Source organism: Balaenoptera ricei, chromosome 3 (genome assembly GCF_028023285.1).
Source record: "Balaenoptera ricei isolate mBalRic1 chromosome 3, mBalRic1.hap2, whole genome shotgun sequence".
Taxonomy (NCBI): domain Eukaryota; kingdom Metazoa; phylum Chordata; class Mammalia; order Artiodactyla; family Balaenopteridae; genus Balaenoptera; species Balaenoptera ricei.
Genome location: NC_082641.1, coordinates 180,668,608 through 180,690,089, shown reverse-complemented (window position 1 = coordinate 180,690,089; position 21,482 = coordinate 180,668,608). Strand labels below are relative to the sequence as shown.

At 60.0% G+C, this 21,482-nt stretch overlaps 2 protein-coding genes and 1 long non-coding RNA gene across 18 annotated transcripts in view; 2 read left to right on the top strand and 1 right to left on the bottom strand.

Moving 5' to 3' along the window:
• TCF3 (transcription factor 3) overlaps positions 1-10,992 on the top strand; it is a 35,944-nt gene extending 24,952 nt beyond the window's left edge. The window contains exons 9-19 of one of the 16 annotated variants that reach the window (XM_059918854.1): positions 445-547; positions 630-799; positions 884-1,016; positions 1,426-1,484; positions 1,586-1,664; positions 2,471-2,544; positions 2,897-3,055; positions 3,130-3,232; positions 5,746-5,875; positions 6,072-6,307; positions 8,599-10,992. In XM_059918854.1, coding sequence (XP_059774837.1) covers positions 445-547; positions 630-799; positions 884-1,016; positions 1,426-1,484; positions 1,586-1,664; positions 2,471-2,544; positions 2,897-3,055; positions 3,130-3,232; positions 5,746-5,875; positions 6,072-6,307; positions 8,599-8,741 — 1,389 coding nt within the window. In that variant the 3' untranslated portion in view covers positions 8,742-10,992. Of the gene's footprint in view, positions 1-444; positions 548-629; positions 800-883; positions 1,017-1,425; positions 1,485-1,585; positions 1,665-2,470; positions 2,545-2,893; positions 3,056-3,129; positions 3,233-5,745; positions 5,876-6,071; positions 6,308-8,159; positions 8,387-8,598 lie in introns of those variants that run through there. The other 15 variants (XM_059918857.1, XM_059918856.1, XM_059918853.1 and 12 more) reach the window with 15 other exon arrangements.
• LOC132363231 (uncharacterized) lies at positions 4,475-15,764 on the bottom strand. Its single transcript, XR_009502574.1, has 2 exons — positions 15,471-15,764; positions 4,475-5,826 (listed from the first exon to the last, which is right to left on the bottom strand). It is a non-coding gene; the product is annotated as an uncharacterized LOC132363231 (long non-coding RNA).
• Positions 15,765-15,771: 7 nt separating this feature from the next.
• On the top strand, positions 15,772-19,576 carry LOC132363230 (cytochrome b-c1 complex subunit 10). Its single transcript, XM_059918870.1, has 3 exons — positions 15,772-15,884; positions 18,782-18,930; positions 19,422-19,576. The coding sequence occupies exons 1-2, from the start codon at positions 15,835-15,837 to the stop codon at positions 18,900-18,902; spliced, it is 171 nt and encodes a 56-aa protein (XP_059774853.1). The 5' UTR covers positions 15,772-15,834; the 3' UTR covers positions 18,903-18,930; positions 19,422-19,576.
• The last annotated feature ends 1,906 nt before the right edge of the window (positions 19,577-21,482 follow it).

Genomic DNA, 21,482 nt, shown 5'->3' with positions numbered 1-21,482 from the left:
TATTCACCCGGGGCCCTGCCTCTGAGGCCCCCAGGTCTTGTGTGATCAGGGCTGGGGTTAAGGCAGGTTCCAGTGCTGGGGGCGGCACAGCTGGGCTCTGCTGGATCAATAGGAGTTTACTGGATTAAGGAGGGAAAAGGCAGTCTGGGCTGGGGGTCCAGTCTACAGAGGCCTCAGGCGCAAGGCTGGGACTGTGGGGAGGGCAGGAGGGTGGGGGTGAAGAAGGAACAGCAGAGAGGTGATAACACGAGCAGAGCCTCAGATGCGGGGCCGAGGTGCGGTTTTAGAGGGAAGGTTTGGAGAAGCACAGGGAAGTGGGCGGTGGGGTGGACAGCCCTCCAGGTGGAGGGGGAGACCCAGGAGGGGGAGCTGCGGGGCGGGGGCTGGCCAGTCCCCACCCTGCCCGGCCCCTCCTGCCTGACCATGCCCGCTGGCCCAGCACAGGTGTACCCACCCAGCTCAGGTGACGACTACAGCAGGGACACCGCCGCCTACCCGCCCACCAAGACCCCCAGCGGCGCCTACCCCGCCTCCTTCTACGTGGCAGGTACTTGGGGGCTCGCCCGGGTTGCCTGGGGCGGGGCCCGGGCTTCCTCTGCCCACCCACCTCACCATTCCCCTCTCCGCAGACGGCAGCCTGCACCCCTCGGCCGAGCTCTGGAGCCCCCCAGGCCAGGTGGGCTTCGGGCCCATGCTGGGCGGGGGCTCGTCCCCCCTGCCCCTCCCGGCAGGTGGCAGCAGCTCCGTGGGCGGCAGTGGCAGCGGTGGGTTTGGCGGCCTGCACCAGCACGAGCGCATGGTAGGCCCCGCGGGGTGGCCGTGGCAGGGGAGGTGTGTGGGCAGTGCCCCGTCTGACCCTTCCTACCCCGTCCCCCGCACACAGGGCTACCAGCTGCATGGAGCAGAGGTGAACGGCGGGCTCCCGGCTGTGTCCACCTTCTCCTCGGCCCCCACGGGCGCCTACAGCAGCGTCTCCAGCCACACGCCCCCCGTCAGCGGGGCCGACAGCCTCCTGGGTACGGCCCCCTCACTCCACACCCCCGGTGGGCTCAGGATCCAGCCCCGGGTATCATCATTAACCACATCCCCCTCGCCTGGCTCGGGCTCCTCGGGCCCCCTCAGGTGTTTCAGAGTGGCTCCTCGATGAGTAGGTCCCACTGTTCATTTGGGGAAACAGAGGCGCAGCGAGGGGGCTGCTCACCCCGAGCCCCGCAGCCTGCCTGTCCCCAGAGCACTGTGGAGGCACGTGGTGAGGCGGCAGGAGACGCCCGACTGAGACCGGGGCTGCCCAGGGCCAGGCTGCGGCATCCGTGCAGGCAGCTGCGTGCAGACGGGAGCTCCCCGTCGGCCGGGGCGAGGAAGCCCGGCCCAGGTGCTGGGGCTGCTGCATCCCAGAGGCTGGGCCTCACCTCTCTCCACCTACAGGCTCCCGTGGAACCACGGCCGGCAGCTCTGGGGACGCCCTTGGGAAGGCGCTGGCCTCGGTGAGACTCGGCATGTGGTGGGTGGCTGGGTCGGTGACCCAGGAGGCTGACTCCTGACTGGCCACGTGGTGGCCCTTTCTCTCTCCCTGTCCCCGTCACAGATCTACTCCCCAGACCAGTCAAGCAATAACTTCTCATCCAGCCCCTCCACCCCCGTGGGCTCCCCACAGGGCCTGGCAGGTCTGTGCAGCGTGCTGGGGGAGGGGACTGGGTCTGCTGACTGTAGCCCCGGGTGGGCGGGGAGCTGGACAGACCACATGCCTCAGAGCTCAACGTTCCCATGGCCGTCGAGGAGGGCTCCCTAGAGGATGGGGGGCTTCCAAGCCAGTGCTCCTAGGTCACAGCAGAGGCAAAGGTCAGGAGGCGCGACGCAGCAGGCTATGCATTGTGAGCATGAGGGGCAGGTGGGATCCAGCGGGGGCCTGGGATGCCGCCTGGACAGAGGCAGAGCAGCCGGCCCGAGGCTCCCGCCTGGACTCCAGGACGTGGGCATGTTGGCGTTTATTCACCCCGAAAGCTGTTAGGCACCGACTGTGTGCCTCATGTTCGGCTTTGCTGAGGGGGCCGGGTCCCCTGTCCCTAAGAGGGTGCAGCCGGGGCTCAGCCAGGGGCTGCGGAGAAGTGAGGGCCACAGGTCTCCGGAGGGCGCACAGGCCCGCACGGTGCCTCTGGGGCTCCGGTGGGGCAGGACTGGGAGGAGCCACCTGCCCCGTAGGTTTTGCATTTGGAGAGACTGAGGCTCAAAGACGTGACCTGCCCACTGGGTTCACACCCCAGCCTGGCAGAGCTGTCGGGCCAGCTGGGCTGAGATTCAGACGTGAGGCCCTTAGACTGCCTTGTGGGCGTGGGAGCCCCTGTGTGGCCAGTCTGGGCATCACAGGCGCAGATTCCCAGCCCAGCCTTCCTCCCTCCCTGGGTCAGGCTGCACAGACACCGCTCCCCCCACCCTGCCTCCCCGCCCACTTACGCGCATCTGCCCCTTCCAGGGACGTCGCAGTGGCCTCGAGCAGGAGCCCCCGGTGCCTTATCGCCCAGCTACGATGGGGGTCTCCACAGCCTGGTGAGTGTCCTGGGGGCCAGGGAGGGTGCACCCTCATGGGAGCGCGGGGAGCAGAGGTGCTTGTGAACACATAGGGACACCCGTTTGGGGTGGGGGGTGGCTTCGCATGTCTGCCATGGCTATGAAGCCACATCCTATAAGAGGTCTCAGGTGTTGTGGAAACAGCAGAACGTGCGATAGGACAGGTGCCCCTTGACCAGGTTAAACTTGTCAGCTAATTTGTTGGGAATAGGATCCAAAGCTGGTGGGTGGCCAAAGCTGTTGCCGTGGCCTGTGGCCCGCGACGGGCAGCTAGGCTGTTGGCAGCTGTATGGGCAGCCCAGGCACCTCACCCCTTTCCACCCCACAGCAGAGCAAGATGGAGGACCACCTGGACGAGGCCATCCACGTCCTCCGCAGCCACGCTGTGGGCACAGCGGGGGACGTGCACGGAATGCTGCCCGGCCACGGGGCGCTGGCCTCGGGCTTTGCTGGCGCGGTCATGCCACTGGGTGGGCGGCACGCTGGCCTGGTGAGTGCTGGGCGAGGACAGGCTGGGGGGGCGGCCGGGGCCAGGCCAGCACTGATGACCCCCCTCGTCCACAGGTGGGCGGCAGCCACTCGGAGGATGGCCTCTCCAGCAGCGGCGGCCTCGTGCACAACCATGTGGCCCTCCCCGACCTCTCCCGGCCGCCTGACTCCTACAGCGGTAAGTCCCCGTGACGTCCCCTGCGCAGGGGTGGCTGCACCCCAGGGTGGCCCGTGCCGTGGGCCCGCCAGTGGGCGCCACTCCTCCTTGGAGCCACATTCCTCCTCTGGAAAATGGGGACTGAGAGCCACCCACCAACCTTCCCGGCGGCCTATGGGCTCAGGACTGTCCACCCCCATCTCCAGTTGAGGAAACTGAGGTCCAGGGGAACTAACTGGGCACCGGTGCAAGGGGGGGGCAATGCCCCCTGCCACATCACCAAAGCCCTACCTGGCCTGGTGGCAGGATCCCACAGGGGTGGGAGGGGCCCTGCTGCTTCTGGGGTGGGTTGCTACCTCTCTGTTCACCTGGTCAATCGGGAGAGTCCCAAAAGGCATAAATGTTGAGCGTCCATTGTGCGTCTGGTACTTTTCTCGGCACCAGGGAACAAAACAGAGAAAGGGGGTGACTTGTGTGGAAACTGGAAGGTGAAGTGAGCGTGTCAGGATGAGTGCTGAGGAGAAAGTTGCGGGGGGGGGGGGGTGCGCGCGTGCAAAGGCCCTGGGGCAGAGCCGTGCCTTGTGTGCTGGAGGAACAGCGAGGAGGCCCGTGTATCTGGAGCAGAGTAAGCGAGCGAGGGGGAGAGGAGGAGGAGGGAAGGGATGGGGGAGGGGACGGGGCAGGTCGTGCAGGGCCTTGGGGAGGACTTGGGCTTTTACCTCAGGGAGGTGAGGGCCCTGGAGGGCTGTGGGCAGAAGAGGGGCGGGGCTTTGCTCAGGTGCTCATAGATGCCCTCTGGTGGCTGCTGCTGGAAGGACAGACTTGGGGGGTGGGGCTTGGGTTGGACGTGGGAAACAGGGCAGAGGGGACTGCTGGTCCAGGAGGAATGGTGTGGGTGGATGCTGTGGACCGGCCTGCGAGGGGCCGAAGAGGGGCAGTGGTGGGCAATTTCCAGGTGCTCTGAAGGACTTGCAGATGTGGAGGAGGAGGTACGGTTCCGGTCTGTAGGTGGGGTCTCAGGGTCCTTGGCACACGGTGGAGTTGATGGTGGGGAGCCTGGGCAGGTCCCAGGTGGGGCAGGGTCTCAGGTGGGGTCAGGGTCCCGGGCAGATCAGGGGGTGCGGGTGCTGAGGGGCCTGAAGGAGGGTGCACTATGTCGGATGCTGCGTTGAGGGCCCCGTCAGGGCAAGTGGGGTGGCGTTGGAGTTCTGGGGTGTTAACTGTCCAGGGAAGCAGAGAAATCAGTAGCGAGAGGGGGCGAAGTCACTTGGCACGAGGTTATCCACACAAGGGAGTAACGGTGGCAGGCTTGCGCATGCCCACTGGGGTTTGGGGCCCTGGGTCTCACAGGGACCTGTCCCAGGGTCGCTGGTGAGACCAAGGCCTGGAGAGGATCCAGGACTCCACCCACCCTGCCCCCATCGACCTGGTGAAAAATACGCTGTGCCACATGCTGCGTGCATTTGACAAGGCCCCCTGAACCCACCACACAACCCTCATGTCCGCCTGAGGACCCTGCAGCCCCAGAACCAGCCTGACTCTTGACTCGTGCTTCCGGGGTGTCTAGATTTTGTCACTCCACACCTGGGTGGCGTCTGGGGACATCTTCGGCTGTTACAGGGGCAGGGATGCCGCTCAGCCCCCACAGCGCCCAGGACACCCTGGCCTGGTGGCAGCAGTGCTGAGGGAGCCCCCAAGCTGGTCTCTTAAGCACTGCCCCAGTCCTGCGGTTCAGCTGCGGGAGAGCCCAGGCCACGTGGTGGTTTCAAGGAGCTGTGTGCCCTCGGCCACAGGTCTCTTCATGTGGCCTGGGGGTTTTGTGAGTCGTCCTACTGGGTGGCTTTCCCACCCGATTGCTCGCTCAGCTGCCATGCAAGGACCAGCCCTGGCCTCACGGGACACTAGGTCCTGCCCCACCCTGGGCCCACGCGTGGGTGCTTTCCCGAACCTTCCGAGCGTGTCTCCTGGTGGCGGCTGTGATTCTGGGTTGGAGGGTTGCTGGGCACACACGTGCCTGACTTTTCCAGATAAGGCGGAAAAAGTGCTTTCCAAAGCGGTCACCCCCACAAGCGATACTCAGACCCGCAGCATTTCCGCATTTCCTGACGCGATGATGCAGATTGCAGGCTCCCGGGGGCCCTCCCTGCTCCCCTCAGGCTTCTCCATCACGTCTGCACTGACTTGTAGCAGTTATTGCGGATCGTGGGGACTTGCCCTTTGTTGGCTTGTACGTGACAGCGTCTTCTGTCCATTGGCGCAGCCGCTTATTTTCTTGGTGATGAGAAGTTCTCAATTTTGATATATTCAAGTTTATCGATTTCTGTTTCTTTTGAGGACAGCTCCTTAGCGTTTTAGGAAAGTTTTCCGCCCCTGAGTGGCCACGACATTTCGGTGCACTTTCTTCTGAAGGCCTTTTGGTCCGCGGGGCCTGGAACGGGTGCCCGCGTGTGGCGTGAGGCCGGTGTCCCGCTCTTGGTGGGCTTCTGGGTGGCTTGCCGTTGCGAACGCAGGCCCCTGACTCCGGCCCGTTGCAGATCTCGGGCGCGGCGCCGCCCCGGGACCCGGAGACATCAAGCGGGAGGAGCAGGAGGACGAAGAGAATGTGGCGGCCGACACTGCCGAGGACGAGAAGAAGGACCTCAAGGCCCCGCGCGCCCGGACCAGGTGCCGCCCCCCACCAACCCCACAGGCCGGCTGCGCACGCGCACGCTCGCCCCCCCACCTCACCCAGGGCGCACGCACATGCGCACGGGGCCCGTCAGGGCGCCCGCGCACACGCTCGGGGCGCCGGCTCCCGAGGCCGCGGTAGGCCCTTGCCCGGCCCCGCCTCACTGTCTCCCTCTGGCCCCTGGCCCCGTAGCCCGGACGAGGACGAGGACGACCTTCTCCCCCCAGAGCAGAAGGCTGAGCGGGAGAAGGAGCGCCGGGTGGCCAATAACGCGCGGGAGCGGCTGCGGGTCCGAGACATCAATGAGGCTTTTAAGGAGCTGGGGCGCATGTGCCAGCTGCACCTCAACAGTGAGAAGCCCCAGACCAAACTGCTCATCCTGCACCAGGCCGTGTCGGTCATCCTGAACCTGGAGCAGCAGGTGCGAGGTCAGTGGGGGCGCCGCTCCCCTCCCCCACTGCTGCCCTCGCTCTCCCCTTCTCCCTTCCTGGAGCCCACCTCCCCTGCGTGACATCCCCCGCTGTGACCTTCCTCCCTCCCCTTGTGACCTTTTCCCTGCAGTGACATCACCCCTGCAGTGACCTCCCCCTGCTGACTTTCCGCCTCCTATAGTGATCAGCCCCCCTTCAGTGACCGTTTCCCGTTTCCCTTTTCCCTGCTGTGACTATCCACCCCCCATGACCATCCTCCTCTGCAGCGACCGTTCCCTCTTCAGTGACCATCTCCCTCCTGACCGTAGGCCCTCTGCCTGGCCAGGCCCCATTGCCTCCTCTAGTGGTTTTTTTTGGCCGCGCTGCGTTGGCAGGCGGGATCCTAGTTCCCCAACCAGGGATTGAACCCGCACCCCCTGCAATAGAAGAGGGGGAAGTCTTAATCACTGGACCGCCAGGGAAGTCCCATCCCATTGTTCCCTCTGAAGTGAGAGGAACAGACTCTGGACTCCTAGCCCTGTAGCCTTGGGCACTTTGGCACAGAACTGTGTTCTCAGACCCCGAAGACCCCACCTGCCCAGCCCTTCCTTCTGAGGAAGCCTGGCCCGGCTGGCAGGGACTCGTGTCCCTTGGCTCCCAGAGACTGTCACTGTCACTCTCGCTCTGAGCAGACACTTCGCGGGGCGCCTGAGCCCATCGGTCCCCACATGCAGGTGGGGTTCACCCCTCACCCCCAAGGCTGAGGGTCAGGGAGGCTGTGTGACTCCCTCCAGCTGATTCCTTAACGCCCCCCACCCTACCCCCGCTGCCCCGTTAACCCTTTCTCTCCTGCAGCGCTGTCGCTTGGACCGGAGCTAGGGCCCTGGCCTGCTGCCCACTGTCCCCTGAGCTCTGGGGTTTCCGCGTCTCCACGGCGGCGTGGGCGTCACGCCGCGTCAGCCCGCCTCTCTGCTCTCTGCCCCCCGTGCTCCCCCACCCTGGCCGCCCACCTCCTCACTCCCACCGGCTGCCCTCCTTACCTCGCACTTGCGCCCGAGCGCTGAAACGGCAGGGCTGCGACCCGGGCCTTTCATCCCCCACGGCCCCCGTCGGGACTTGAGGGAAGAAAGGGGCCCCGAGGCCTGACTGTCAGTTTGGTCTGCACGCTTGTCCTGAGCTCCGGCCGCCGCCGCCGCCCGCAGGGGTCGCTCAGGCCCGAGGGCAGGGTGGGCGGGCAGGACGGGCTCCCAGGGAAACAGGCAGATGGAGAGGTTGTTCGTGCAGAGCCCCACGCTGCGCCCCTGGGGGGCCTGAGCTGGGGTGTGGACCCCGTGGTCAGCTCTCTGAGCCCCTGTTCCAGACTCGTTGGGGGGACTCAACACCGTGCCCGCCGCCCAGCGGTTACAGCACAAGTGCTAGGCCCCAGGGGCCTGCGCGCAGGGCTCAGGGCGGCCACTCCAGGCCCAGCTCTCAGGCAGCCAGGGTCCAACGTGGGGCAGGTGCAGTCCTGTGGCGCCCAGGCATGAGGGGTCTCCAGGCTGTGAGCTGGTTTGCTCCTGTAGATTCAGTGTCCCGAGCTGTGGGAGCCCCAGGCCTAGCTCTCCTTCACCCAGCAAGCAGCTGCTCTGAACGGGGAAGGTCGTCATCTCGGGGTTGGTGGGGTGGGGGCATGGGGCCTCCCTGCTTCCTGGCCAGTCCTGGGTACGGCGAGCGGGCGGGGGCAAGGGCTGCGCCCAGCTCCCCGCAGACGCGCGGGTGGGGGTCAAGGCCCCGCCTCCTGCCAGGCACATGGCATGCGCACTCGCAGCCAGCGGGTGCCCTCCCCACGACCCCTGCCCAGGACTAACGGGGCCCCGGTGCTGTGACCCAGCAGTACGGAGGAGGTGCTGTCCCTGGAGGAGAAAGACCTGAGGGACCGGGAGAGGCGCATGGCCAATAACGCGCGGGAGCGGGTGCGCGTGCGGGACATTAACGAGGCCTTCCGGGAGCTGGGGCGCATGTGCCAGCTGCACCTCAAGTCGGACAAGGCGCAGACCAAGCTGCTCATCCTGCAGCAGGCCGTGCAGGTCATCCTGGGCTTGGAGCAGCAGGTGCGAGGTAGGCGCCCGGGCCGGCCCCGCCCCGCCCTCCTGCCCACCGGGGACCTGAGCCGCTGGCGCCCCCCGACGCTCATCCTGCTCTGTAGACCCCCGGCCCGCATGGCCTTCTCGGGGACGGGGACAGGTCAAGAGATGGAGCAGCCGCGTGGGGCCCCCGTGTTCTTCCTCCCCCGGGGACCCTCTCCCACAGTGCTCTCCCCCTCCCCCCAGAGCGTAACCTGAACCCCAAAGCGGCCTGCTTGAAGCGTCGAGAAGAGGAGAAGGTGTCCGGCGTGGTCGGAGACGCCCAGATGGTGCTGTCGGCCGCCCACCCCGGCCTGGGCGAGGCCCACAACCCCGCCGGGCACATGTGACAGGAACGCCGCCCCGACGAGTGACGCCACCTTGGTCTAACCTGGGACAGTCACGCCAGGCGCCTGGTCCCCACCCCACGCAGCCCGTGGTCAGCCTTGAGCCAACATCGCCTTGGGGGCTCCGGAGGCAACACCACCGCCAGGTCTCTGGCCTGATGGATCCTGAAACTGAGTCTCGGCCCTGCTGCCCAGGCCTGGGCGGCAAGGAGCATTGTTTTTGGTTTTGGTATATACACGTTGTCAGACAAGAAAATGAATGCCTTAAGTATAAACCGTGAAGACTCAAACATACCGTTCACAGGAGGGAAATGCTGTGCGGAGCCAGCTTGGTCGGCAGCCACCAACCAGCAACTTGTGCCTACGCCTGAGAGGCTTTTTGTTTTTGTTTTTTTTAAGGAAAATAAAAGGAACCTTAGTTATGAGAGGTTTTTTTTTTTTTTTTTTTTTATACTGTAGAAGAAAATTAGAATGCCTTTGGTCTCTTTTTTTTTTAGCTTTTTTTGCGTATGTTTTCTAAGCAACAAATTTTTTTGTATAAAAGTCTCGTGTCTCTTGCTATTTTTGCTGCTGTTTCTAGAAATGAGCATTGCATTTCATGATCAACAAGGTTATTAAAAGTTGTATTAAAAAGACCCCAGGACTTCCCTGGTGGTCCAGTGGTTAAGACTCCGTGCTCCCAATGCAGGGGGCACGGGTTCAATCCCTGGTCGGTCCCACGTGCCACGTGGGGTGGCCAAAAACCTTTAAAAAGACCCCGTGTAAACTTGAGGTGAGGTCCCCCTCCCCGCCCGGGGAGCCACGGGACCAGGGGTGGCAGGTGCCGTCCAGTTCAGGTTCTAGCATGGGGGGCTTGCTCTTGTGGTTTTGCTCCCTGTGAAGTAGTGGGTGGGCCCTTGCCTGGTGGGGGGCCTCCCCTGCCCGATCCGCTCCCCTCCCTCAGGAAGGGGGACACCCTGCTGGGGCACCTCCAAGGAGGCAGGGACACTCCCCTGTCACACAGCCGAGGTTCCTCCCCACAAGCAGCTCTGGTCCCCCAGGCCCCTGCCTGCGGCCTGCCAGCCCCACGTCCCTCCAAGCCCTGGGCCCTCGCTCAGATGGGACTTTGTGAGGACCAGCATTCCTGGGCCCGGCGCCCGCGTGGCTGAGCATGGTGCTGGGGGGCCTCCCTAAACACCGCGCCCTTCATTCTCTGAACTCTGGCACAGACACCCCCTGCTCCCCAAGTGGCCGTCCTGACGTGGACTGGGGAAGTTACAGGATCCCCCTGCCCAGAAAGGCCCCCAGGCTGTGTGACAGGGTTGACACCCGGTTGCAAACCAGGAGGGTGAGCCGCCCTCAGGCCCTGGGCGCCAGATCCCAGGCCTGCCCAAGTAGCCCTCTCTCCCGTGTGTTCAGGGGAACCCACTCGGCCTGGGCTGTCCCAGGTTTATAAACAAAGTCCAGGGCGGTTGGTCACCCTACGTGTCACCTGGGCGTGGGGTCAGGCCTGCTGGGGTCTCACCTGCCCTCCCTTTACCCCCTGCATAGAGGCCTTACGTACCCCCAGGCTGGCTGCGCGCACCCCACCCTACCAGTATCCCAGGTGTCTCCCCCAAAACCCCACCCTCCCTCCCCGAGCACCGGGGCGGCCTGACTCCTCAAGACTGGAACTCCCCACGGCTGGGGGCCGGGTGCCCCACGGGAAGCTTGAGGGAACCCCAAGGCCAGCACGAGCGGGACATCCCAGCTTGGGGCCGGGGCCACCTCCAGGTCCCTGGGATCCCCTGGGGTCTGCCCCTGAGACCGATCAGGGGACTCTCCTTGGTGACTCCCCTGGTCTGTGGGTCTTGTCTCTCTTTGGGGAACCTGCCTCAGTTTCCCTCTGCCTCGGGCCTAACCCACAGACCCAGATGGGCAGGGGCCGAGGAGCCTCTGCGACCCCCAGAGGCCTGCAAACTTTTGAACTGTGTATTACATATATAATTTAAGTTTTATATATTTTATATATATATAATGAGATTAACCCAGCACGGGAAAAAGTAGCCTTGGGGGAGGGGAAGAACCACAATTACGGGGAAAATTGTGCTCTGAGTGCCTCAGGATAACTGATTTTTTAAAAAACAAAAATTTTTTTAAGTAGAATAATTTTATATAAGTGTCAACACAGCTGGCTGAATTCTTTGGGATTTTTAATAACGATCCTCTTTAAAGTCGATTTGGAGACCTGTACATAACAGCACTGTAGCAATAAATGTGACATTTTATGACAATACTCTGCTGTCCCTGGATCTTTCAGCTGCTGTGTGCTTACAGATGAAAAGAGGGGTTGGGAAGGTGGTGCCCCCGGTGTTGGTGTCGGCGGCGTAGGCGCTCACTAGGTGGCCTGAGTACATCCCACCAAGGATGGCCTGGGGGGGTGTGGGCTTATCCTCACTGCGCATCTCCTGGACAGCTAAAACAGCTCGGCGGGCGGGCGGGGGGCTTGGAAACCATAGGAATCTGTTCTCACACATTCTGGAGGCCAGATGTCCCAGGTCCAGGTGTGGTAGGGCCGCGCTCCCTCCTGACACACCCCCCCCCCAGGAGAGTCCTTCCTGCTTCTTCCAGCCTCTGGGGGCCCCAGGTGTGCCTCGGTTTGCAGCCGCATCACCCTGATCTCCACCTCCATCTTCAGGTGGCCTCTCCCCGTGTGTCTTGTGTCCAGGTGTCCCTCCTACACACACACCTGTCATTGCCTTGGGGCCGCAAAATCTCTAGCATGACCTCATCTTAACCAATCACATCTGCAAAGACCTTATTTCCAAATAAGGTCCTGATCACAGGCTGTAGCAGGGGTGGGGGGCGGTCAAGACTTGAACATGTCCTCTTGGGAGGACACAGTTCAGCCCTCAACCGGGGTTTGATGGGGTGGTGGTGAGCAAGGCCGCAGACACTGGGAAAGGTGGCCACGGTGATTCCTTGCTCTAGAAGCAAAGTTCCTCGGGCAAAGCCAGGGACCTGCACTTGGAATAAGGGCTCCCGGGATGTGGAAGCTGACTGGCTCCTGGCGGAAGGCCACTCCCTGAGTTAGTATGTATGTATGTATTTATTTTAACATCTTTATTGGATCCCAATGCAGGGGGCCCAGGTTCTATCCCTGGTTAGGGAACTAGATCCCGCATGCCGCAACTAAGACCTGGCGCGGCCAAATAAATAAATATTTTTTAAAAATAAAATAAATATTAAAAAATAATGTAATACACCAAAACCCACTGAATGATGCACATTGAATGGGTGAATTGTATGGTGTGTGGATTATACCTCAGTAAAGGTGTCTAAAAATATCTTAAAGGTGCCAAAATCCTTATCCGGGGAGGCGCTGCCTCTGTCCCAGCAGGGGTCGGCTCCATGGAAATTTCTGGAAGGAGCATCTGCCTGACTCAGGTCAGAGAAATCTGGTGGCAGGGGGTTGGGCACAGGGAAACTGGGGCGGTGGATGTGTGTGCGGCTTGACAGCGCCAGTGGTGTCGCAGGTGTGTTCCTGAGTCCAAGCCTTTCAAAGCCTGCAGCTCCCCATCTGCTGGATGCCCACCGGGCCCTCCAGGGCTGACAGAGAACACGCAGAGCCCGGTCCTGGGGCAGCCCTGACACCCGCAGGCCAGGGAGGGAAGGGACATGCCTGACTGAAACAGACGGTGCCGGGCTGCAGCAGGGTGATGGGAGCCACAAAAGAAACGCCCACGTCCTGACCTGTGAAGGGCACCCTATTTTGAAAAAGGGTCTTTGCAGATGTAATCAAGTTAAGGATCTCAAGATCGTCCTGGATTAGGGTGACCCCAAATCAATGACAAGTGTCCTTATAAGAGACAGAAGACAAGAGACACAGAGGAGAAGCCACGTGACAAGAGAGGCTGGAGGGAGGCAGCCACAAGCCAAGGGACGCCGGGGGTGGGGCGGGGTGGCAGGGTCCAGAAGCTGGAAGAGGCAGAAAGGACCCTCCCTTGGAGCCTCCGGAGGGACCACAGCCCTGTGACACCTTGATCTCAGACATATGGTCTCCAGAACTGGAAGAGGATAAACCCCTGTGGCTTTAAGCCACCCAGCTTGTGGTCATTTGTCACGCAGCCACGGGGAATTAATAGTATCTGTGCCCTTTTTTAAAACGGCAAAACATCCAAACGCAACAGGGACTCTTCATACCTGGCTGGTGGGAACACAAACGGATACAAGGACTTCGGAAAAGACTTTGGCGGTGCACCTGAAACTAACATGTTACACGCCAATTACACCTCAACAATAATAAAAGCGTTTGGCAGTTTCTTCTACAGTTAAACATAAGCCTCCCCTACAAGTCAGCCAGCAGCCAGTCCACCCCAGTCATCCACCCAAGAGACACAAAGACACACGTCCACACAAAGACCTGGATGCAACTGCTCATTGCAGATTCCTCTCCCACCGCCAAAACGTGGAGACAACCCAAATGTCCTTCAACAGGTCAGTGGGTAAACACAAGGGTCCACCCACTCCATGGACCATGACTCAGCAGTAGAAAGAATGAACCGCTGACAGAAACAATGGCTTGGATGATTCAAAATAGCTACGCTGCGTGGACAAAGCCAGACACCAAAGAAAACATACTCTATGATTCTCGGTAGAAAAGTGTAGAAAATGCAGACTAATTCACAGTAGCGTGGTTGTAGGGGCTGGAGGGGGGAGTGGGTGGGATCCCAAAGGGGCAGGAGGAAACTTCCAGGGGACGAAGGGGAGGTGTTCATTATCTTCACAGTGTGATGGTTTCATGGGTGTGCACATATGTCGAAATACCAAGCTGTATGTTTTAAATACGTGCATTTTTGTAGGTCAAATATACATCAGTAAAGTTGTAAAAATTGTAAAAGAAAAGAATCCAACAGATGAACGGATAAACACCATGTGGTCCCTCCACACACGGGAGCATCACTCAGCCGTGAAAAGTGGTGAAGCACTGACACTCGCTACAACGCGGATGGACCCTGAGAACACGATGCTCTGTGAGAGAAACCAGACGCAGGACACACAGTGTGTGATTCCATTGATGGGAAACGTCCAGAACAAACAGATCCATAGACAGAGAGTGAATTCCTGGTTGTCAAGGGCTGGGAAGGGGCGGGGGTGGGGAGACTGCTGATGAGGATGGGGCTTCTATTGGGGTGATGGAATGTTCTGGAATTCGATGGAGGTGGTGGTCGCACAACCTTGTGAATGTACTAAAGACCAATGAATTCTACACTTTACAATGGTTAATTGTATGTTATGTGAATTTCACATTAATGAAAACAAGAAAAGTCGTTCCGTTTCCTGAGGGCCAGATAGGGATCCTGCATGGAACCCAGGAGGCCAGGGCAGAGGGCCAGCAGGGTGCGAGGGGGGCCAACCGTTCTTGCTTATCCACCATCTCTTCTGGTCACAGAATCCTGGTATTCTCTTTTGGGGATCCTCCTCCAATTTCAGCCCACATCCTCAAATGAGAGGGGCCAACTCTGCCCTGTTTCCACAGCACGCGAATGAGAACCAGCTTAGGGGCATTTTCTGTGATTATTGGGAAAGAGGTGCCATCTTCCTGCAAGGGTTGCTGGAATGTCAACCAAGAGTTTCTGGGTGCCTCTGCTCAGAGTTCACCAGAGAGTAAGGGCAACACAGAGGAAAGAAGAGCTGAGAGATAGAGAGAAGATTCATAATGATATTGCTGGACTCCTGGATGCAGCTGTGCCTGAAGCCATCTAACATGCCATAGAACTTCCTTCTGTTCTCTTAAGCCAGTTTTTGTTCTTCGTTTATCACTTGAAGCAAAAAGCATTCTGCCTTGTGAGCTGAAGTGCATTAAGCAGAAGGAACAATGCGGCAGAGCTTCAGAAACTGCTGGATCCAGGACCTGCAGCCTCAAGGCCTCTATGCCCACCTCTGCTCATCTTTTCACGCAGGTCTATTCTCTGTCTCATGATTTCTAATCTCTGTCTCAGATTCTACAATCTCCAGGGTGGCCCCTACATCCCACTTTTTAAGTTTCCATCGAGGACAGAGACTTAATTCAGGTCCTCTCTGATCCCAAGCTCAAAAATCCCAGGGCAACTGGAAAGGCGGAGAAACAATGTCCAACTCAATAGCAACGAGCACCCCTCCTGCCCAGACCGTGGTCTCCAACCAACCCCCTGGTCGGAGGCCAGGGCTAGGTGAGAACCTGCAGCCCCCTGGGAACCGCAGTCTTGGAGGGTGCCGAGGGGCCGATCCCAGCAGGATGGGCTGGGCTGGGCAGACAAACGCCACGGTGTCCAGTCCGCATCTCCAAGCCTGCATTCGACGCTGGGACCCCGGAGGCGGTGAAAGGAGAAGGCGAGCCCGAGCGAGGCTGGGGCGGCGGAAAGCAGAGGGCGGAGGACCCACCTGTCCTGGGTCCGTCAGCTAACAGGTGGTATCCTAAATGTTGACAGCGCGAGGAACCAGGCCTCCCTCTGCTGCCGGAATGAGGAATCACTCCCAATCGAAACGTGCAATTTCCCACCGAGCCTCCGAGCAACAGACAACAAAATGCCAGCAAACCGAGGCTCGGGGAAGCGCTGTCATCTGGCCAAGGTCCCACACACAGCGAGTCCAGTGACAACGCCTAATTCCTCCAAAAGGGAGTTCAAATCCCACCCTTCCCCTCTGTGCGACTCTGGGCTTAACCCTTCGCCGTTTGGCCTGTTTCTTTAACTGTAAATAAAGTTCTGGCACGTAATAAGGACACAAACTCACCAGTCAAATGTCGCGGGCCACACTTAGTCGCAGGAGGTTACGCAGCTTGGGGCCACTCTGACCGCCAGAGCGGAGAGGGAGACCCCGCGTCCTCACGTCACGTGGTCAGAAAGCCCCGCCTCCCGGACCCGCCCACTCTAGTCTGCGTTCTTCAGACCCTCCCCGGAAGTGAGTGCAAATATCTTCCGAGTCTGAGCGCGCAGTGGCGGTCCCCGGATCTCGCGCGGTAGCCCGCCCGGGCTAGGCCGGGCCGGGCGGGGCGGGGCGGGGCCTCCCTGTGGGCCTGCGCGCTGCGGCGGCCGCTCCTGCGCAGTGCGCCCGAGCCGGCGGGGCCAGGGTCACCCTGAGCTGGGACGGCGCCGCTATGTTGGAAAGGTTCCTGGGCCCGCGCTACCGCCAGCTGGCCAGAAACTGGTGAGGATGCGGCTACCGCCCCCGGACCCCTTGTCCTCCCAGGTCCCAAATGGGGAAACTGAGGCACAGAGCGGCGGCGCGGTCTGACCCGCGCGTGGCTGGCCCCCGATCCTGAGTCGCTCTGCCTGGGGGCCGCGACGGTGCCCACCCAGTCCGCGCCCAGCACCTCCGGCTCAGCTCCTGGGGCCTGGAAACTGATCCTGTGCGCTCCTGGCTTTGCTTTTGTTTGACGTTGTTGTGAAGCCGACGGCTGCGCCTGTCCTTGACTGACCCCCGTGGGAGGCGGGTGGGATGGGGGTGACCCCACGTGGCAGCCGAGATTGGGGAGCCCACGATGTGAGGCGCTGAAAAACAGGGGGCCTGTACTCCGCAGTCGTGTCCCTGAGCCCCGGCAGGGAGAGTGACGGGTGGGGGCTGTCCCTGGACAGTGGCGCCGGCAGGGACCTTCGGGTGGACAGTGACAGTGACGCTTTACAGCTGGGGCGACCCAGGCTCAGGGAAAGGCTGTCCCTGGCGTCGGGTGGGACCGCCAGCGGCCCCTGCAGCCCCTACCGCGGGCGGCTCGAGCCCCCGGGCGCTGTCGGTCCGTCCCCATCTGCGCATGGTCAGACCAGCGACCCCTTCATCCAGGGTTTCGTTCAGTCGGCAGCAGCACCCACTGAGCACCTGGTGTGTGCTCGCATCTACCACTGAGTCGGGTGCCAAAGACACAGCGATAAACGGAACCTTCCTGGCTGACGCTCTAGGTCGTGGACCAGAAAAAAATTAAACCGATGTGATCCATGGCATGAGGATGATGTAAAGTAATAAAGGGGGTGGGTGCAGCACTGTCCCACCCACACTGGCTTCCGGAGGCCAGGAAGCGGGACTCACCCCCAGGAGGCACTGTGGAGTTGTGGGGTCTCAGGCTCGGAGCATGCGCGCTCACCAGCTGGGTACCCTGCACTCAGCTCCTCCCCGAGCCCTGGGCGTCTTCCTGTGAGGAGGGGGAGGAGAGGTGGTGAGGGTGTAACGAAGTCCCACGAGGGACTGTCAGCAGCATCATCACCTTCGGTGCCCCGTGGAGGTCAGGTGTGTGGCCACCTCCCTCTCTGTGGGCTCCATAGGGCCCCAAGGGGAGTGGCCAGGATGACTGGAGGGGGGGCCGGCGGTGGAGGCCTCCCTGAGGGCAGGCTCCTCTGACATCAGCACCCCTCAAAGCTGTTGGGCTGTGAGAGGAAAGATTCCCTCTCTGTTCGTGACACCTGCCCCAGAGCCTGTTCCAAAAGCAGCAGTAACCGGGACCCCACCAAAGCGCAAAGTTGAGTTGTACGGGCCTCTCCCCAGGGAGCAGGGGGTGTCGTTGGTGAGGCAGGTTGGGGAGGGGGTGTTGCTGCTTCCATCTCTCCACCCCAACACCCCAGGCCCATGGGTTACGGCGATCCAGTGAAGTGGGCACCCATGTACAAATTCTGCCCCTGCACAGATCAGCGATGGAGCCTGTGAGAGTTCTCTGTCGCTGCGTAACGAAGAGCCTACCAAATGCAGCAGTTTTGCAGACATTCATTATCAGTTTTTGTGGGTCAGGAATTGGAACACAGCTGAGTCCCCTGATCAGTGTCTCATCTGAAGGCTTTACTGGAGGTTTCCAGGTCACACCTGTGGTTGCAGCAGGGGGCCACCCTCAGTCCTCTGCCACAGGGACACCTCTACAGGGCAGCTCACAAACTAGCAGCTGGCTCCCCGCAGAGAGGGTAAGAGCAAATGAGCACGCCCTGACCTAGCCAGTCTCTAAAAGCCCATCTCAGAAGTGACATTCCCTCGCGGTCCAGTGGTTAGGACTCGGCGCCGCCGGGGCCCGGGTTCAATCCCTGGTCGGGTGACTAAGATCCCACAAGCCGTGTGGCGCTGCCAAAGAAAACCAAACCAAAACAAAAGAAGTGACAGCCCATCATCTCTCGTATTTGATTCATCAGAGGCCAGTGACTGGATCCTGCTGACCTCAAGGGGAGGGGCTGTTCAGGGGTGTGAACACCAGGAGGTGGGACTGTTGGGGCCATCCTGGACCCTGCCCATCACTGGACGTAAATGTGGAGTGTGGTGGTCTTGGAGTCCCTGCCTCGGCTGTGCACCCAGTGGGCTGTGTGTCTCAGGGGCATGGCTTGCCCTCTCTGTGCCTTGGTCTCATCTGTGAGACAGGGACCCTGATAACTCACATCTCCCTCAGTCCATCGGCTGTCTCAGGGATCGAGCTGCTGCAAATCGCGTTAACGTGCCTACCTGCAAAGTTTAGATATCCTTATGCTTTACAAGCTTGGGCTTTTTCTCTTTTTAGTGGAATTCCTCAAATAAAACCTTAAGCCGGGACTTCCCTGGTGGCGCAGTGGTTAAGAGTCTGCCTGTGCAGGGGACACGGGTTCGAGCCCTGGTCTGGGAAGATCCCACATGCCACGGAGCAACGAAGCCCGTGCGCCACAACTACTGAGCCTGCGCTCTAGAGCCCGTGAGCCACAACTACCGAGCCCGCGTGATACAACTACTGAAGCCCACACGCTCCGCTCACAGCCCGTGCTCCGCAACGAGAAGCCACTGCAATGAGAAGCCCGCGCACCGCAACTAGAGAAACCCCACGTGCAGCAACGAAGACCCAGCGCAGCCAAAAATAAATAAATTAATTTACTAAAAAAAAAAAAAAAAAAAAACCCTCATGCATATTCTAATATGAAAGCAGATGGGAATGGAGTTGCCTCAGGGTCACCTGCCTGGTGCCTGCCCTCAGGGTCATCAGCAGGATGTGTCCACACGCTGGGCAGGGCCAGGTGTGTTGGGGGGTGTGGGCACCTGGTAAACGGCAGCTTGGGATGGGGGGGATCCGGCCACGCTACCGGGAGGGTGAGGCCTGACCCCCGTTCTTGCAGGTTACCCACAGTGGGCATGTGGGGCACCGTGGGAGCCGTGGGGCTGGTGTGGGCCACTGACTGGCGGCTGATTATGGACTGGGTGCCCTACATCAACGGCAAGTTCAAGAAGGACGATTAATTAAACCCATCTCCCTCGGACCCCTCCGGTAAGTTTCAGCAGCTGTCGGCTGGTGTAGCCCGGGATTCCTGAGCAGCAGAGGAGCAGTGTTCCCCGCAGGTCCAGGGCTGGGCCGGCAGGTGTTGGGGGCTCACCTGGAGAACCCTGACTGAGGGCGGAGCCCTGCACTAGCCTCCTGCCTGGTGGCGCAGAGCTGCCAGCCAGCAGCCTCGGTTTGTGGGGCTGGGGAGTGGGCGGTGGGGCTGGGGAGTGGGCGCTGCCCCTCGGGGCTCAGTCCTGGAGGCTGAGCCTGCACCCTGGGTGGGACGGAGGGATGCCCCGTTTTACAGACAGGAAAGTGGAGGCTGGCCTCCCTGGGCGGGCTGCTGTGAGCACTGACAGCCCAGAGTGCACGTGCATCCCCATTTCACAGACTCCTAAGTGGCACAGCCAGATCTGGTGTTAGAGCCTGTCTGCAGCATCTGTGCTCTTACTGGGAGCTCAGCATCTGCTGCTCACCCTGCTTCGTTCCCCCTCCAGGTGTCTGGTGGTGCTGCCCCCTTCCATCTGCATCTGGAACGGCCCAGGCTCTTGGGATTGACCTCGAGGAAATACACGGCGCGAGTTAGGTTTCCTATGTTGGTGGAAATAGCTTTGGTGTGTGAACACACACGGCATTAAACCTCACTCTGAAACCTGCTGGCCTGCACGTGCTCATGCTGGGGCTTGGTTATCTTGACTGCAGGCCCAGGGGCCCAAATGACCCGGGGAGCCTTTCAACTCCAAAACTGCAAATCTGCAGTTTCCCAGTGGCTGGCAGACATGGTTTGATTACTTCAAATGTTTAGTGGATAATACCTGCACGGGGTTTTTACTGATCGCTGCCTTAACAAGTTACCCTTGACCTAGTGGCTCAAGACAAACATTATCTCTCAGTGAGAATTTGGGAGTGATCTTTCTGGGGGTTCTTGGCTGAGGGTCCCTCATGAGGTTGCAGTAGAGGCATCAGCTGCATGATGAAGGGTGGTACCGGGGTGGGGTGGGGAGTCGGGGCTTCCAGGAGGCCCCCTCACGTGGCTCCTCCCCACGTGGGCCTCCCAGACGCTGCTTGAGCCTCTTTACTACACAGCAGCCCGAGAGCAGGCAGGGAAGAGCCTCTGTGCCTTTTATGACCTACTCAGGACTCTCAGGCCATCTCCTGCTCCACATCTTATTCGGGAGGAGAATTAGGCTCTGTGTCTGGAAGGAGGAACATCAGAACCTGTAGACGTGTTAAACCATCACCGGGGATACAAAAATGAGCGGGTACACGAGGATATACTGCATACAGGCAGTTCCCTCCAACTCCTGCCAAGTTCTGGAAAATTCTAGAAACGTTCTATTTGTGCAGAAGAGCTGTTTTATTAGTCTGTTTGGGCTGCCACAATAAAACACAGGCCAGGCAGCTTAAGCTACAGAATGAATGTCTCACAGTTCTGGAGGCTGGAAGTCTGAGCTCAGTTCTGGCAGGGTTGGTTCCTGGCGAGGGCCCGCCTCCTGGCCTGCAGACAGCCCCCTTCTCACTGCATCCTCACGTGGCCTCCCCTTGACATGTGAGCAAGTTAGCTCTCCAGGGACTCTTAGGACATGCTAATTCTAGGGGACCAGGGCCACACCCTTCTGACCTCATTTAACCTTAATCGTTTCTGCGGGGGGTACCATCTCCACATGCAGCCACACTGGGGGTTAGGGTGTCAACATACACATTTCAGGGAGACACTTTTCAGTCCACAGCAGCTTTGTATATTTTAACACAAGTAGTGGCATGTTCTACACACTTCTGCACATTTTCCACCTATGGCTTATTTCCTGGAAGCCATGCTACTTTGGAAAGCACAAAGCATCATGAAAAAGTCTACAAATAAGGGACTTCCCTGGTGGTCCAGTGGTTAAGAATCCACCTTCCAACGCAGGGGTTGCAGGTTCGATCTTAGTTCGGGGAACTAGGATCCCACATGCTGCGGGACAACTAAGCCTGTGTGCCCCAACCAGAAGCCTGCAAAGAAAGATCCTGCGTGCCGCAACTAAGACCCAAAGCAGCCAAATAAATAAATATTTTTTTTAAAGTCTGCAAATAAATGCTGGAAAGGGTGTGGAGAAAAGGGAACCCTCCTACACTGTTGGTAGGGATGTAAACTGGTGCAGCCACTATGGAGAATAGTTTGGAGGTTCCTTAAAAAACTAAAAATAGAATTACCATATGATCCAGTGATTCCACTCTTAGGCATATATCTGGAAAAGATGAAAACTCTAATTCAAAAAGATACATGGAGGGCTTCCCTGGTGGCGCAGTGGTTAAGAATCCACCTGCCAATGCAGGGGACACGGGTTTGAGCCCTGGTCTGGGAAGATCCCACATGTCGCGGAGCAACTAAGCCTGTGCGCCACAACTACTGAGCCTGCGCTTTAGAGCCCGCGAGCCACAACTACTGAAGCCCGCGTGCCTAGAGCCCGTGCTCCACAATAAGAGAAGCCACTGCAATGAGAAGCCCACACACCGCAAGAGTAGCCCCCACTCGCCGCAACTAGAGAAAGCCCGTGCGCAGCAACAAAGACCCAACG